This window comes from Thalia democratica, chromosome 3, assembly GCF_965202585.1.
Source record: "Thalia democratica chromosome 3, ktThaDemo2.hap1.1, whole genome shotgun sequence".
Taxonomy (NCBI): domain Eukaryota; kingdom Metazoa; phylum Chordata; class Thaliacea; order Salpida; family Salpidae; genus Thalia; species Thalia democratica.
The window spans coordinates 39,126,332-39,144,611 of NC_139167.1; the positions used below are offsets into that span (position 1 = coordinate 39,126,332).

Below are 18,280 nucleotides of genomic sequence, written 5' to 3' on the forward strand. Positions count from 1 at the left end.
AATGTATAGATTCAAAAACTTTTTTATTAAAAAAAATTTTTAGTAGATAAAGTTTTTCATAAAAAAGTTAAAGATGTTAAAACTGCGAAACAACAAGTTAAGTGCGTAGGGGAGTCAACATTTTTTTTAACAAAATTTAGAATTGGTTCGTTATATTAAAGTTAAAAGTATAAACTATACGTAAGTTTTTATAAAATATAAAAATTCTAATTAATTTTTAAGATATAGACGTCTTTGTAAACGTTTTCAATACAAACGTATAGACCGTAATATTCTATCGTCAAATTTCTTGGAAATTAAAAAATTCTCCAAAAGTCTATGTTCTTCTTCATTTTTCGAGCTAAAGCCCTCAATCGTTTAGAAAAAATATCTTATATAGTTTAAAATATTTTGACTGTTGGGATTTTTAAATATTAAAAAACAAGAGTTTTAGATTAAAAATACTAAAAAGACTTTAATAAAACTTTTATTTTCAAAGTTAAAGAAATTGCTGCATTAAATCGATTAATTGATTTACTGTGAAAATTTTAAAAAGACTAGTAAAAAAAAGTAGATGGTATATTTTTAGTGAAATAGTCTTTTTTGGCGTTTTTGGTTTGCACTCTCCATTAGGAAGCTATTGAGCTCACCGAGTTTGATCGCTTATATCTCAAAAGTTACTTTGAATATTTTTCAGTGGTTAGAAATCTCTGGTAGCTCAGATAAAACTCTACAAAATCAGATAAACTTGTAAAAAAATAAGGTAGAACCCTCAATTTATCCCTTAATCTTTTGATGTTTGCTATAGTTATTTTATGTTCAAATTACCTCGAGAAAAACCAAGCAGTGTAAAAAAAACTTTAACTAAAATAAATTATTAATTCATGCTGTTTTATAGTTGACATATTTTTGAATGATACCTGGATTTACAAAAATATATAAAGTTGTAAATCTCGTAAGTTTTTCCCCTAAGATTGTTTTAACTTAAGTTGTATGATGTAAAACAACAAGTATAAAACTGATAAATAATAGGTATATGACACATGAATCATAAGTAAAACAGATAGTTTAAAATTGTGTTGAAACTTTCAACAACCCAAGTTTGACCTTTTATATATTTTCATTTTTTTATTTGTGTAAAAGTGTCAACACGATTTTGAACACTATTTTATTTATGTTCAACTTTATGTCAAACAAGTATTGATTAACTTTTAAGTTTTGTAATATGTTGTACTGAAACTTATAAGAAAAATTTGGAGTAAAAAGCATAATCTTCAAAGAAAACACGAAGTTAAAATTTTTATTTTTGATGATTCCAATTTCTTGAAACCAATTAGACTATTTAAAATTTAAACAAAAATCTGTAATTCTTATTGAGTTTAAATTTAGGCTAAAATTATGTAACATAAAATTTAGTAAAAACTAATATTTGTATACTATTTAATTATTAAAATTATTAACAGTAATTTAGTCTTTTTATTTAATTAAGCTTAAAAACCGAATCGGTTAAGTATTTCATTTCTTCTCTAAGCTAGAAGAATGAAAACTATGTCTAAACTGGTAAGTTTAAAAACAAATTTATACAGTTTAAATTCTAAATTTAGATATACTATTGAATAAACTAATTGAAAATTTGTTTTAACTATAATTTTTTTAAGCTTAGTAGCTTAAATAACACGACTGAAAATTCAAAACAGTTACCAAAAGAAAACAATTAGTTTAGAAGGTAGTTTAAAATAACCTCGATTAAATATCAGTTTAATCTAGAGGTAAAGCCTAATAATAACAATAATAGTTGGTAAATACCCTTTATAAAAATAGTTTATTAATTGATAAAGAAACAAACCAAAGAGGACAATAATATTTAAAAATAGGTGTTTAAAAAGGTAAAATATGTTTTTATGTTGTTTTTACTTACTAAATTTTTTTTTTGGTATCCAGCATATTAAAAAAAAAATATTTTGCACAGCAAAAATAAATTTGCTGAACTAAAAGATTATATTTTAAAAAATATAAGAGATAAAATAAAACTGTTATGCAATTACTTTACAGCTTCAATAATTTTACTCACTTTGAGTACTTAAGTTTTTTAAAAGGTAAATCAAAACTAATAGAGTAAAAGTAAAACAGTACTTAGTTTCAAACAAGTTCGTTATAAAGTATAACTAGTGATTAGCTTTTGTTTAAATTTGTTTGATTATAAGTGTGATTAAAAAAAAAAAGTAAATTTTCAACAATTTATAACAAAATATCTGGAGTCAAATTTTAAGATAACTTTAGCTTTTAACTTTTCTAATTATTTAAAAAAATATACTAAATATATATAGTCAAACTGTAATGATTAAAAAAAATAAGGCTTCAAATAAATTAAAAAAATTAAAAAGTATTAAATAAAAACAGATTGACTGGCAAGAGTATAACCAAAATTTTCAAGTTTGAAGAATAAACTTCGTATTGTTAAAAAAACTTGTTAGAAGTAAATTTCATGACCTTAACTATGCACACAAGAATTTTAATACGGGGTAACTAAAAATATTTTAAATTCTTTCATTTCTTAAATTTAGATCGTCCAGTGTGTCTTTGAAGTAAGGTCAAAAATGTGTATTATTGAAAACTAATTTAATCTAACTTCATTAGAAACGAATCTGATTTGAAAAAAAAATTAAGAACAAATGACAGTACTGTCATGATACTTGTCATGTTTATAATACAGTTACAGTTCAGTTTTTTCTTCATACGGTGGTGGATCAAAAGCCGTGTTGTCCCTGCCGGCAGGGGGCGCTATATCAGTGATGGGAATTGGCGGTTCTTCGTCTTCTTTGTTTTGTTTGATGTCGATTGACCTTCCTCCGTAGGCCAAGTTGCAATTGAATATATCGTACCTGAAATTTTTTGTTTGAATATAACTATTTTGACAAGTTATTAATAATGAAAAATTTGAATAATAGTAAAATATATCTTTAAGCCTTGAACATTAAGTTATTTAATTTGAATAAAATTTTATATTCAACTGATGATATCGTTTGATTTATTTCAGACGAGTGAAACATTTTTTTTAATAAAAATATAAAAAATTAAGTTGATTATTCTCCTTATCATTTAGTCAAGAACTTTTATTGTGATCTATAAAGTTAAAACTACACAACTTTAAGTTAGAACAATTAAAACAAAAACACTAAAAGAAACATAACAAACAATAAAGTTAAAAACTCTTTTATTTACTTTTTAATAATAAAATTCATTTAATTAAATTGATATAATTTTTCTCTAAAATACAAAAAGCTTAAACATTGTCCACGTGCTAACTAATGGGTTGAAATAGTTTTTGCTGTGTACAAAATTTTTAGTGAGAGTTAATATATTAGAATTTTTAACATATCAGGCTTTGTGAAAGTTTTAGTTTACTTAAACATAAATTGTAAGTTAGATGTATACTTAATATATTTATGCAGCATAGTTATTCCGAGTATTAACAATGTGAACGTCTACATTAGCAACTGTTAAAAGATTATATTTATTTATTCTAGCAAAGATATAAAAAGTAAAAAAATATTATTTTAGATAATGTTTATAAACTATTTAAAAAGCTTGAAAAAAAAAACGCAAAATAAAGTAATAAAGAATAGTTTTTAGCTGTAACTTAATAATACTAAAAAGATAACAAACTTAAATTTAAAATGATGTTTTGCTAAACGATAGAAGGTTAAATTTAAGTAATTGAAAAAAGCAAATTTTGTTTGAAAGACTTTAAGTCACGGTAGTCGAACTAAAGTTAAAATTTAAAATGATATAGTTAAACTTAAGCTATTTAGCTTAATTCTTATAATCGTATATTCAATCTTTACGTATTATATAAATAAATACAACTTATAAACAAGTAATTAATTAAACCAAATTTTAATGTTATTCAAACTAGTATATTGTGTTAAGATTAAGAACTTAGTTAGTCTTTTTTTCCTTAAGTTTTGAATAACAAATATTTTTTTGAATTATAACTAACTTTGTTGGGAAAATTTTAGCAAACTGTAAACAATTTTACAACCGAAAGCGTGATAATTATTATTATCTAGTTTTAAACTAATTTTGTATGTTGTAATAAAATTATAAAAAAGTAAGTTGATAACACGTTTGCGGTTGAGTGACGATGCGATACACAAAAACCACTTTTACCGAAAATCTCTACACGCCCTAGAAACAACGAAACAATGTTTTAAGTTTCTTTTAATCTTTGTTTTAAAACTTTTAAGCGTTTGAAAATATTTTAAAACACTTACTTAATCTATTTTTAAGATAAAAAAGATTTTAGTTTTTAACCTAAGTAATTTCCAGCTGCCTAGTTAAGGTAATTTAAAGGTAAGCATCTAGATAAAAAAAAAGTATACAATGTTTACACAAAAGTTTTATTATAATCACTTACGCCTAATCTACACCTTATCCAAATAGATTAACAAAATTAGTTTTAGAAAATAAAAAACTTTAATAGTTATAAGCAATTGTTTAAAAGTATTTCTTTAAGCTCCCTTTTGTGTTCATAAAAGAATCAAAGCGTAAGATTAAGTTAAATAAGTGAAACTAAAAGTGGTTTTACTTTCAATATATTTACTACAGTAATTTTATACATATTTGCCACATTTCTTTTAAAAAATACCACACAACTACTCGAGCATGATATTTTAAGATAAAAAAAACGAACACTAATTCACTAATTAATTACATAATTAAATCAATAACATTAATTCACTCTTCAGAAAATTGGAATTCATGCAACTCTGCTTCAAGTCTATAAAGCTAAACAAAGCAATAATGTCAAAAAAACAAAAACTCACTTCGGCGAGAGTATCCCGGACGTGAACAGCATCTTGGCGATCCACGACGCCACAATGGTCGTTACCAGGGAGCTGACCATGGCGAGAGTTTTGTACGGGAAGTTGTACTTGCCGTTCATTATGTCCTCGTTGCCGGGGTAGGGGATGAAGGGTTCGAAGTTCAGCTGCTGCTCCCCGCCCCCGATGCGCAACACCAGCCCGACCACGAAGGCCGTCAGCGAGCCGTAAGTGTTCGGGTCCATGTAGAAGGTGCAGAGGAGCTGTGGTGAAGTTAAAAGCTTGAGTTTGAGTGACACAAGAATTTGCAACAATTTTATTTATTCAAATTTATTCAATGTTTCCCTGCTGGTATATATGAAAATATTTTCAATTAAATATTCCTAATTGAATGTATAAAATGTTTTATTTTTTTGGTGCTTTTGCGCATAAACAAGTATATAATATGTATAACAATAACATGAAAAAACATTCAAAGCATTATGAATTATAATGCTGTCAAAGCCTGAATTCAAAAATAAATTTTTAAAATGTATTACTTTTTGTAAAAGCTCTTTATTGATTTATTAGCATAGAGTAAACAGTGTTTTAGTTATGATAAAGCATAAAAATAGAAAGTGAAATTATTTTATTAAAAATTTGTAGTTCAATGAAGTAAATTTATAGTCATTTACTTCAACCAAATATTGTTATTAAAAAAAAGCGTTTTTAATGTTACATTAATAAACACAACTTTTATTGTTTAAATTATTGAATTAATAAATCATCATGCAGAATTTTCAAAATTATAAATGAGTTATTTCAAATAGTTCTAAATATTAACACTTGCTATTAATACCTTTAGGAGTTTTTTAATTTGTGTTCGTAATAATTAAGTTTCAGCTTTTAGAAAGTTAATTTTCAAACGTTTTATATTTTCTTTTTAGTGTAAAATAAGTTCGATAACCGAAAGTTTTTTTGTTCACCAGGTCCTTTGATCAAAAACTTTGAGCGCTTATTTTTTTATTGTACAAAAAACTTAATTTAATATCTAGCAATTAAAAAAAAAGACTGTCTATTTAGTGTGCTTTTCAGTGTAAAATAAAGTTTTTCATGCTATAATTAACTTTAGTTTCGTTGATTTTCTTTCATGCAGTTTATTAATTATATTGTTTTAATTTTTAGTTTTTAAAACAACCAAACAAAAGTTTTAAACTGCAACAAACGTCTACCTGTGGGAACAAGATGACGTAGAGAAGATCAGAGCAGAGATACCAGAGAGTGTAGACTGATTTTATAAGAAGCGCAAACACGCACGCCACCGCTCCCATTATCACTATGACAACGCGCAAAACCCACTTCAGCTCTGTTGCACCGGCCTGTTTGAAGTGGATTAAGGTTAAAGAAGTTTAAATTTGTCACTTAATTGCCTGCAAGTAATCTTATTTTTACTTTGATTGGACATTTTAGTTATTAAACGCGTAGTTGCCGATAATTATAAAATTTAGTCTTTGAAAAAAAAAAACATATTAAATAAAAAACTAACATTTGTTGAAATAAAAGAAATGTAGCATGATAATCGAGTTGTAGTGCAGTTTTATTTTATAAATCTTACTTAAACATTATAACTGTATAGAGAAAAAAACACTTAAAGTATTCTAAATTGCTTAAGTGTGTTCATTTATAGTTTTATGTAATAAAAACATACAAAAAGTTAATACAGGTTTTATTTTTTTCCAAAACGATTTTTGACCGTTACAACAAAAAGAGAACTTTAAGTTTATTTTTTTCTTTAAAAAAAAGTTTTCTCATTCAATTTCCCTACAAACCACACTAACTTTTCCGCATCTGAAAACTTTTCTGTAGACGTTCTGGAGGAACATGGAGGACACCGAAAGAATGGAGGAGTCGGCCGAGGACATGACAGCCGCCGAAACCGCGCCCAACCCGATCACCCCTACCGCGGTCGGAGTGAGGTGGTAGAGGACGAGGGGGAGGACGTCGGCTGGGGGCACCGAGCTGGTACCCAGAGCGGTTTCGTTCCACCCTGTTTAGGTTTTTTATTTTACACAACCTTGCGCGTTTGAATCATTACAGTTCAGAAATAGGTTGAATTTTTAACAAAAATATTAACAGACTATCACTTTATAAAACAATAGTAGTTAATTCTTTATAAATTTTTTACAGCATTTTTTTGAAACCTTTTGAGTACTACTTGTTTTTTATTTTTTGTAGATAATGAAAAAGTTTAAAAGATTGAAAAAACATTATAAAAGTTGTAATTTCATCACATGCTTAAATTATAAAAACAGCATGAACAAACGAGTGGTGTATCCGATGGCGCCGATTATGACGGGAGGCACGGCCATGAAGATGCAGCCGAAAGCGGCCACGAACGACAGCTGCTGAGCTTGTTTCGCCGACTTTGCAGACAGAACGCGTTGGAAGTACACTTGCCAGGGAATTCCTCCGAATATCTGTCGCACAGCAGCATGGTTATTCAAAGCAGTTAAATTAAAAAACCAGTTCGTACCAGCAAAAGAGCGCTGTCAATCCATCCTCCCGTGTACGGGGTGCTCCACTCCCCCAGCCACCCGGATGTCTCCGGTGTTATCGCTATGCTGTCCACTTTGTCGTTTATCAGAGCGAACGGGATCGACAGCCACTGTAAATTTGGTTGTAAATTTGATACTAACGCTTGATTAGAGTTGCTAGAAAAGTAAAACTGTGGTTTTTAGAAACCCTGATTTGTAACTTAAAAAAGTATGCTGAATTTGGTTATAAACCTTTATTAGACTTTTATTAAGCAAAAAATAACTTTCTTAAAGATATATTTTTTTTGCAGAAACTTAATATTTTGTTCTGCAGTTGTTTAACAACTTTTAGTTAAAGTATAAAACGAACCAATCCTAGGAATATGCAAATAAGTTGTACTACGTCAGTGTAAGCAACCGAATAAAGACCTCCAACCAATGTATAGCCTACTGCTATTACTGCCGACACAATAACCGAAACAGTCCGTTCGAGTCCGACTATCACTCTCAAAGAGCTACCTAATTATAAGATATAATTTAAGTTACAGTTTTTTTTTTAACATAACTATCAAAGTGTAATAACAGAATGACTGTTTAGTTTATAAAACACAGTAGTCAAAACAAGTTTTTTAACTTAAGTATTTAAATAAAGTTAAATTCACCCAGTGCAGATAGAATAGCTGCTGACCAGAAAAGTTCAGCAAGCAGAGCTGGTAAGTAAAGTAAAGCTCCCATGTTGTCACCAAGCTTTCTTTGGATTGGATCCAGCATGGTAACAAACCCCTGAAATTTTTTCATTTTCAAAAGTTTGTTTTTTAAGCTAAACTTGTTTCACTTCAAGTTTTGTGTTATACTTTTATAACAGTATATATTTAAGTTTATCAAAAAATTTTTCCTTGTACTTTGTTTGTGACGGAACGTAAAAAAACCGAAAACTTACTCTCACTCTCATTTGTTTAGCGAAGAGCAAGCCGCCAAGCACGAGGGACAAGGCGTAACCCCAAGGTGCCTGGGTGAACAGCAGGCCACTGCTGTAAACTAGCTCAGATGTTCCGTTTATGTAGCCTCCCCCGACCCACGTGGCTGAAATGTTATTTGTATTTGTTATTTAATCTTTATTGTATGCTATAGACATTTTAAAAAACAGGTAAAGTGAAGTTGCTTTAAGAAAGCAAGTACTTTTTCTTTTAAATTAGTATTTTATTTAAAAGAACAGGGCTTCATAAAAGAAATTGAAAAGCTAATACATAGAAATTTATTTTGAATTAAGTTCTTTTCTTAGTAATTGTTGAGCCTGTAAAGCAATTCTGATTAACAAATTTAAAGTTGTTCATCTAAAAAAGTTTAAGTTTAGTTTAATGTTTATATCTTAATTATTCGCTTTAAAACATGAGGACTTATTTGCATATATATTTTTTAACAAAATGCATCATTTACGTTTTGTAAAAAAGTCAGATATAATTTACAAACTATAAAACTTAAAATATAGAAAAATAATATTTAAGCTAGCTAAATTTATAATCTAAAAAGTGCAGAGTAGTTTTATTGAAATTTATTAGTATATCGTAGCTACTCAAAGGTTTGTAAATTTCATAATTTTTTTCCTAAAATATTTTATTGTAAGTCATTGGCTAAACTACCAGTCATTGTGAAGCAGCCGACAAACAGCCCGATGTCTCTCCCGCCCACAATGATGGTTTCGCTCGCGTCGCTGTTTCTGTTTTTGTTCCTTTTGTACCACGCAGCCCAAACTCCAACAAGCACTATCAGCAAGTAAAACACAGCAATGCCGACAATGCCCCACACGTTCAGCTCTTCAGGTGTTTCAGCCGCTGCTGTTGTTGGTGATTCTGCAGTAGTTGACATAACTGGTTTTGTTCTGTGATCGAAAAGCTTGTATGTTGACACGATAAGACTGTTGTAAGTTTTTTAAAAGGCTCTACTTGGAGTCTAAACAAATGATTAGGATTAAAACTTACTATTGGTTTTTTAAATTTGCTTTGTTTTCTTATTTAAAACAAAAAAATAGTGAACAAAAGTTAAGGCTTAATAGCGTTAGAACTACTGTGAAACGCGTGCTACAGGCTATAAAGTATTTATAGGTTCAGTTTTCAGACAATCAAATTTTGATTGTAGTTAGCACTTGAATTTCTTGAAGGCTATAAATGAATTATTTGAAGTTGATGCTAAATAGAAATTAAAAGCTATTTCATTGATGTAAAAACAAGAATATTTTTAGTAGCTATACTTTTGATAACTAATATTTTTGTTTATTTATTGCAATGAGAAAATCAAACATCCTTTTTCAAAAAAAAAAAAACTAGAAATAAATGAAAGTTTAAGATTTATTTTGGTATGAAAAAAATCTTAAAACAGAAAAAGTTAAATTTTTAAACAAATTGCAATCTGATGAATAGATAATCATTAACATTCTTAAAATGTATTACCTTATTAAATATTACTCTTTTTATCAAACATTTCCGCAGACGGTAAATACTAACCGCTCCACTGTAATTTAAAGTTTCTTAACAAATTTAGTATCTTAGGAGACCACACCCACAAATTTAGGCCTTAAAAACAAAAGTATTAGGCTTGACTTAAAGAAGTTGACTTGAGTTTAACTTTTGTTGTTTATATCAAATAAAGTTAAAAAGAATATTTTTGTATTAAACTTTGTTAGAGTGTATTAATTGTCTAAAGCTTTGTAGGTTTAACAAAACCTGAGATACTTTTAACGCAAGATTTGAAAAAAAAGCTCTGTTTTTATTTATTAATAGTTCAATCAATAGTTAGCTAGTAAATTGGTTTATCTTTAACTCAAACTTAATAAAAAAGAAAAACAACGCCTAAAATATATTAAATTTCGTTTAGCTATTAGATTAATAACTAGATATAAAGTTCTAAATTTTCATGATTACTAGAGAAATTATGTAGATACAAACTCAAGAAGGTAAAAAAGTTTAGTATACCAAAATATTACACTTAATTAACTTGATTAAAAGATAAAATGCCTTTTACTTTTAAGCTAGTTTGTATTAATCAAGTTCTCGATGACACTGTTTTTATAATGTTTAAAATATGTGCGGCGAAAAAGGTTTCAAGAGAATTTTTGAGGTTATTTTTATTTAATTAAGTTTGATCTAATTTAAAACACTACGTTATCGTATTTAAGTTAGAATTTTCTTGATTTTTTTTGTTATATAAAAACAATTTTGTTTTTATATGAAAAATACACTAAAAACTTCATTGTTGAGCAACTCAGTTATGGCTATTTCATTAAAAAAAAAAAAACGAAACTTAAAAATCCTAAAACTTGTTTATTTTGAATTTAGAAATTTTTTAAAACTTTTTAAGCTGATTAAGTTTTTTATGCTTAGTATGAAAAAAGCTGCTAACCTAACTTAAATGTTTTAACTAAATCAAAAACAAACATAAAACTTTCACTAGTATCTAAATCATCTTTTTTATTTAACTGAAGTATCGTAAAACAATTTAGTTTTACTCAAAATACAAGCACTACCAAAAACTAAAAAAAAGCTTTAGTAGTAAAGAGTTCTTTCGTGAAAAAGGTTAGCTGAGGCGCTAAAAAGTTTGTAGGCACATGACAACAATTGTAGTATTGAAAAAGATTTTTCACGTGCTACACTTCAGTGATTTTAAAAATTGTAACCTCTCCTGTAAACTGAGTTGAATAAACAGTTTTGAAAACAAGAGAACTTATCTAGTTTTTGGATTAAAGCCATAGGCAAAATTCTAAAATGTAAAAATAGCTTGAGTAAGCGGTATCTGTTCTAAATGGAAATTAAGTTTACTAAATTCGTGTTAACTTAATAAACAGTTTTAATAGAAAAAAAAGGCTATTTTGAGGCTTTAAGTATTCTAACTATATTAACTATTATATTATGATAACTTATAACTTTTTTAATTGTTACTTGAATTTGTTTAAAACTTATATTTGAATATTTGTTAGATATTTTCAGTAATTTTGGATTAAAAAAAAAGACAGTATTGTTAATTTAAATTCATTAAAAATGAACCACTAATTCTAATACATACAAACTTGGTCGGTTTAAAAGCATAAAACCAAAAAAAAACTTAAACTACTCCCTTAAAATCTAAGTAAGCACTAAAAGCTCTACATCTAAACTTTTTGATACACTTTTAATTAGTAACTTTTGCTTTAAATATGAAATTATTCTACTTAAAAAGTCAACAAAATTTTTATAACTATTTCATTATTGTTGCTTGAGAAACTTTCAAATGCTTCGTTAGCAAGCAAGAGGTAAAAAATCATAATTCTTCCCGTTTGCTGACGAAAAATTTGAAATTTTCCCAAGCAATAAAAATGAGTTTTAAATAAAAGTTTTTTCAGTTTTTTTGAAGTGTAAAATTGTATATAAAAAATCAAAAATAACAATTAACATACGAGAAGGACAATTTGAGAAACTTAAATTCGATAGTTTTATTATCTAAGTTATTTTTGTTAGTCATTTAACATAAAAGTCTTTTCTTAAAAATATGCACATTAAATTTGTTTTACACTTAAATTCATTAAATTTAAAGTTCAATTTAAAAAAAGCTAAACAATTTTAGTCATGTAATTTGAAAAATATAATAAACTTTTAGAGTAATAAAAGGAATATAAACACTAAAATTTAGTATAATTTTTTGTCTGTTTAAAAAACTAGTTTTATAATTATACTATTTTTGCATGTTATCTTTGTTTTTTTTTTATCAATTAAAGTATATAAAAAATGAAACATTATACATAAACAGTACATTCTCAAATTAAAAGAAATTAAAAACCAATTACCACGAATCAAACTTTCTTAAAATACAAAGACTTATTTTTTGCTAATTAGATATGCTGCGAAAGTTTTTTACTTTAAGTCTATTAAGACTTACATTAAAAAAAGATAACAAATAATAGTATTAATTTAGCTGGTGGAAAAATACTGATTTTTTTTCAGTACAAATAATTTGCAAAAAAAATCAGTACAAGTTTAAATCCATTTGGTTCATAGTATCTCAAAAATTTAAAGGCTTCTAATATGTGATATTTAAAACGGTTAAAGATGACAAACGAGAGCTTTGCAATAAATAGCTTCATAAGAAAATTATTTTATTACGACATAACTATACAAACTGTCACATGAAAAACTTAGGTAAATTGCATTTAGAATTCAAAAGTCTTTAAATTAGATTATAGTTTCTAAAAAACTATTTCGTACTTTGTACTTGAATAAAAGTTTTTGAGTATTAATAATACAAAAAATTTTAAGAAAACAAATATATTTATTAGAAAAGTATTAAAAGTAACTTATTCTTATAATAAAATCATTTCAAACTACAACATTTTGAACGAATCGAAAAAAAAAGGAAGGTATACGAATAAACACAAAATGGGTCACTTTTGCAAGAAGAAACTTTTGCATGAAGTCACTTTTGTATAAAAATGTTTTGCACGAAGCTTAATTTTTGCAAGGTGACTTCGTTAAAGGTTAGGGATAACAGTGAGAGTATAAAATATAAATTAAGCAGGAAATAAAAAAGTATAAAAAAAAAGGTAAGAAATAAGAACAAATAAAATTTCCGACTAAGGTTAAGGGTTAGGGGAAACGGTGATAATAAAAAAAAAAAGACATAAACTAAAACAAGTTTAAACCCGTCCAAAAGTGTCAATCCGTGTAAAAGTAATACGGTACAAAAGTGACCCTTCGTAAATAAGTGACGACGTGCAAATGTATTTTCTTGCGAAAGTGACTCTTCGTGTATTTTTGAAACCTATCCGGGTAAACACTTTTAAACAACAGTTTGAAGATCTTTCAACAAAAACATCGGCGAAAGTCTGCAGAGCAGAAGCCTGGATTTTCGTTTGCCGTGATGAAGCTTAAGTTTAAGTTTGGCATGGTAATCCCTTTATTAAACTTGAGTTTGAAAATCTAAAGTCAAGATACCAGAGCAATTCTAACAGTAACAATGTGTAAAAAACACCTACACTTTTTAAAATATGTATCATGATACTTGTTTATTAGTACAAATAGTAAAAAAATGTAAATTTTAAATTCCAAATATCTATATATTAATGTGATTAGCACCATTTTTTTACACAAAATTATGAAACAACTGTTGAAACTTCAGAAATACTTTGTAAATGCTAATGCTTTTTTAGAACTATTTGTTAAATAATTGACTTACTCTAACAGGTCTACTAGTTGACTGCAGTAAAAAATAAGGTATTTTTTAAAATAAAGCAAAAATATGCTTAAAACTGTTCGTCTAATTAAAAATAAAATAAATCATCGAAATTACTGTTAGCCATTAGTTTTAGTAGAAATTTTATTAACTCATTATTTTACTATGAATTTGTTGTTTAAAAGTCATAGACTATGCTTTTAGATGTTCTAAACTAACAAATTAAATTATTTATTTTTTAGTAAAAAATAAGACATAAGCTATCTTTATCTCAAAGATAAAAACAGCGTTCATTTTTAAACGTTTTTGTTAATTTGTTTTGTTTGAGACTATAATTTATAACATAAAACTTTGAGTGTAAAACTGGTTTGAAATATCTTTAAATAGAAAAACAATTCAAAGTTGTTTTATAGTTTTATCTAGTTTAACTTTAAATAATTCTTTTATTTTTATAACAGATTTTTTTTAATTGAAATTTTAAATGCTTTTGCATTTTTATTATAACAAAGTTTTCAAGCTAAGGAGAAAATCATGATACAAAGTTCTAACCAGTTTAGTTAACAAAAGTGACAATTAGGTTTTAAATTTTAATACTTTTATAAAAATCTTTCTTACTTATGATCTTTACAAAAGCTTGACAAATAAATATAAATTTTGTGCAAAAAAAAGAGCTTGTTTTATCTAATTTATAAATTTATAAATAGTTTTCGTCTGCCGGTCTAGATATGGCCAAGATGTTAATGTTTGCCGCCCATTATCAAAAAAAGTTCTTCTCACAGTATGCGCCTGTGCACAGCAGTGTGTATATTTATACTTTTTTTTTTGCTGTGCACAGAAAACTTAGTTAATGTAATCACGTTTGTTTGTTTTTTCTGTTAGAAAATTTTATTTTTAGATTAATTAAGGGTTTTTAATACTCTTTACAAACCGAAAAACACAGGTTAATGTTTAGGAAAACAAAATTTCCGTTTTTCGGTTGTGTCTGACTGATAAGTCCTAATCAGGACGAAACCGGTCTCAGTCTACCGAAAGCTTGTGGTCTGATGATCGAATTGGTATGATCAACCCTTATGTTAAACTTGATCTTGTTTCATGGCATAAGAAAGTCCAGGCTTCTGCTCTGCTGACTTTCGCCGATGTTTTTGTTGAACACTGTTTTTATGTATTAACTAGTGATGTACCGGACCCGGATCCGGACTTTTTTTTCTAGTTAGAATCCGGCCGGAACCGGACCCGGACTTTTTTTCCGAATTAGAATCCGGCCGGAACCGGATCCGGACTTTTTTTTCAAATTAGAATCCGGCCGGAACCGGATCCGGATTTTTTTTTCAAATTAGAATCCGGCCGGATCCGGATATCTGACAAAAATGGCAATATCCTGCCGGACCCGGACCCGGATAGTGAGTCCGCTTCATCACTAGTATAAACTAGCCTAAGTCAAAATGAGATTTTTAAAAACTGAAAAAAAAGAACTAAGTGGAACAGCTAGCAACAAAGTTTACAAATTTAGGTTTTATTTACAATTAAAAATCTGAAATCAAGTTCTTGAACAAAAAACACTTGAAAATTACCAAATGTTGAAAACTGGATCAGCTCAAACTCATTCAAAATCTAAAAGAAAACTAGCCTGAGTTTTTATAAAAAACTAAACTAGCGTGAGGCAGTCCAATATTTTCTAAAATTCCCAAAAATTTTCAAACTAGCAGGATTGCCACTGTTTAAGTCAATAAAACTAGCTAGAGTGAGTATAAACAAGCCTGAGTCAGAATGAGGTTTTTAAAAACTGAAAAAAATACTTTAATCTAATAATCAGTAGAACAGCTAGCAAAGGTTGACAATTTGGTAGTAAAGTTGTGGACTGATTGTGGTACACTTAACTTATTAGTACTACCATTCATAATTAAATCCTACCTTATTTAATTAATATCTAACAAATACTAAATTCTAACTGAGACTACTTTCTATAATCAGACACGACAGTTTTGAGTGATGAATCTTTTATAAGAAACACAACAAGAAATACTAGCATATACAAAATTAACAATTACTTTGGTAACACTTTAAAAACTGGAAGCTATTTAAATCTATATCAAAAGACTTAAAACAATAAACTAAAAATTAAATAATTCTTTTAGTAAACAAGAAACTGTAAAATTTTTAATAAACTATTAAACTATAAACCTTGCTTAAATATTTAAACAGTTAAACACCAGTTAAAATGTTCACTTTCAAAACAAAACACTACTTACAATAAGCATTCACAAAAAAGTTCAAGATATTTTGTTGCTTCAAGCTGCACACCAAACTAACCAACTGCTGACATATAAACTGCCTGTCATGTTCTGATGTTTTGTTGCATCAGTTTTTAGTTTGAAACATTTCGTCATATGTTTCTCATTGGCTCGTACATTCAACCGTATTGACTCTAAATACTCTCTGAGCTCAACTTTAAACAATAAATAATGCAAGTATTCATTCTAAAGTTTTCAATTTTACAACATATGTAAAGAGTTGCATTTCTAAAATGTTTATTTCATAGTTTAAATGTAAACAAATGTAAATTAGTCACGTGTACAAAATGAGCCAATCACGGTAGGTGTTTAATTTTAACTGACGAAAATGACTCTTATTAATTTACACAGGGTTTGTTTTTGAAAAAAATACTTTTCAGTATACTCTTTTTTACTAACTAGATCCGGGTCCGGACTTTTTTTTCAAATTAGAATCTGGCCGGAACCGGATCCGGACTTTTTTTTCAAATTAGAGTCCGGCCGGATCCGGATATCAGACAAAAATGGCAATATCCGGCCGGACCCGGACCCGGATAGTGAGTCCGGTACATCACTAGTATTAACACACCTAAATCATAAAATTGCGTTTATAAAAGTTATATTTTTAACACTTTAGTGTGCAAAGAGTTTATTTTACAATTTGAACAGCTTAGGGTTATCTGAAATTTGTTGATAAACAAGTTAAGCCAAAGCTTTAGGGATACAACAATTAGTTTTGGCATCGTTTGATTCGTTGAAGGCTATGTTTAAACCACGCTTTTAAAATATTTGATTTTGTTTTTAAAACTTTTAGCTCGCTAAAAAGATTTTTTTTTCACTTAACTCTTAGGAAAATTCTATGCATGTTATATAATTAACTAACTATGTGGTCTAACAAAGGTTTGTGGTATGTTGACACCTTAAGTTCCTGTCCTGGATAAGACGTTAAAAGGTATCAAAATGGTGTTTGAATCGATAGCCGAAAAGTTTTTTCTTGCATCTGGTCTTAGGGTCAAAAATTTTGAGCGTTTTTTTGTCGTTCAACAAACAATAAAAATATATGAAATAAGAATGCAAAACTGATTCAACTTTAAATAGCAAATTTCAAAATAGTTTTTTATCGTTTAAAATTATCAAGCTTTGTTTTTGCGTCCTTTAATATTTGCATATATATGTCAAGGAAAAAGACTTGTTTTACCCTACTTACGATTAGAAACGTGACTATAACTATTATTAACTATACTGATAGTTCATCAAAAGTCCAAAATTATAAACAATACAGTTGTTTTACTAATAACTTTCTTTTAAGTTGTAAATTTGAAAAAAAAAAACCCTTAAATAACGCGTAGAAAACAGGGGCGTGTTTTGACTGGTTTCCTGAAGCCTGTGCAACCTCTAAAATAATAGGAGAAAAAGGAAAACTATTATAGATTATTTACTAAAATGTTGTTCAGCAGAAATTTTCATATACCAATGGATTTGGTTGTGTTCTTTTGCTAACTTTTCAAATAATGATGATGTATTAATAAGATGTTAACATCAGTCAGAATTTTATTATTTCTTGGTGCTGTCCTTGCTATTAGTTACAACAAATATTGAAATTAAACTTGATTTTTATTTTATAATATTTTTTTACCTATGAGAGCTAACTTGTAAAACAAAACTAACTAGTTGCATAAAGCTTTTAAATAAAAATGATAGTGTAAGTAAATGAATAGCAATTTTGCATTTTTTCACTAGAAAGTACAGCTTTACTTCAAAAATTTTCAATGTTAATCACTTAAGCGTCATTATACTTAGTTGCTTGTTTTGTTATGTTAAAGAAGATTACCGCACGTTTTTTGTTAACAATATTTGTAATTGTTCTTAATTTTTTAAGTTTTGAATCTTACAGTCACTAATAAGTGACCAATGACGATGTCATTTTAGCCACTCTACCACATAACCATTGTAGTGACATTTAATAATTTACTTTTAATTGGAATTTTACATAAATATTTTATGAAATTTATTTTTTAATATACTTGAATAGTATCGAAGCTTAAATTAGTAAGGTTTTCATAGTGACATTTCGAGTTTTAGCAGTTAAACTTAACTATGTAAAACTGTAATTAATACAACTTTTTATTTTCGACTTTTATCTAAAAGTTATTGTGTACTAATTTATAGTTACAATTTGTTTTAGTTCTTGTTTCACATTTTTAATCTGTTTTAGATGTTACTTTACATTTAATAATATCTTTTAACACTATTTACAAGTATAACGAACATTAATAATTGTCTTTAAAGTTTTTTAATTATTGACTCAAAGTTTTAACTTATTTTTATTTAAATTTTCAACCAACTATCAATATTTACTAACAATAGCTGTATATATAACATAAAAGAATTAAAATAGTTTGCATTTGCACAATACTTGCTTTAGTTAGTTAGCTTTATTTAGCAAGTATTATGCAAATTGTTGTTTGTTGTTCTGGCATATTCCAAAGATCTTTCTTTG

At 27.5% G+C, this 18,280-nt stretch overlaps 1 protein-coding gene across 1 annotated transcript; it reads right to left on the reverse strand.

Annotated features, from left to right (window-relative positions):
* Positions 1-1,853: 1,853 nt before the first annotated feature.
* LOC145831598 (high affinity choline transporter 1-like) lies at positions 1,854-9,645 on the reverse strand. Its single transcript, XM_082938904.1, has 10 exons — positions 8,956-9,645; positions 8,256-8,398; positions 7,978-8,098; positions 7,686-7,834; positions 7,315-7,446; positions 7,105-7,258; positions 6,620-6,828; positions 6,014-6,160; positions 4,806-5,065; positions 1,854-2,861 (listed from the first exon to the last, which is right to left on the reverse strand). The coding sequence occupies exons 1-10, from the start codon at positions 9,179-9,181 to the stop codon at positions 2,693-2,695; spliced, it is 1,710 nt and encodes a 569-aa protein (XP_082795030.1). The 5' UTR covers positions 9,182-9,645; the 3' UTR covers positions 1,854-2,692.
* Between the last annotated feature and the right edge of the window lie 8,635 nt (positions 9,646-18,280).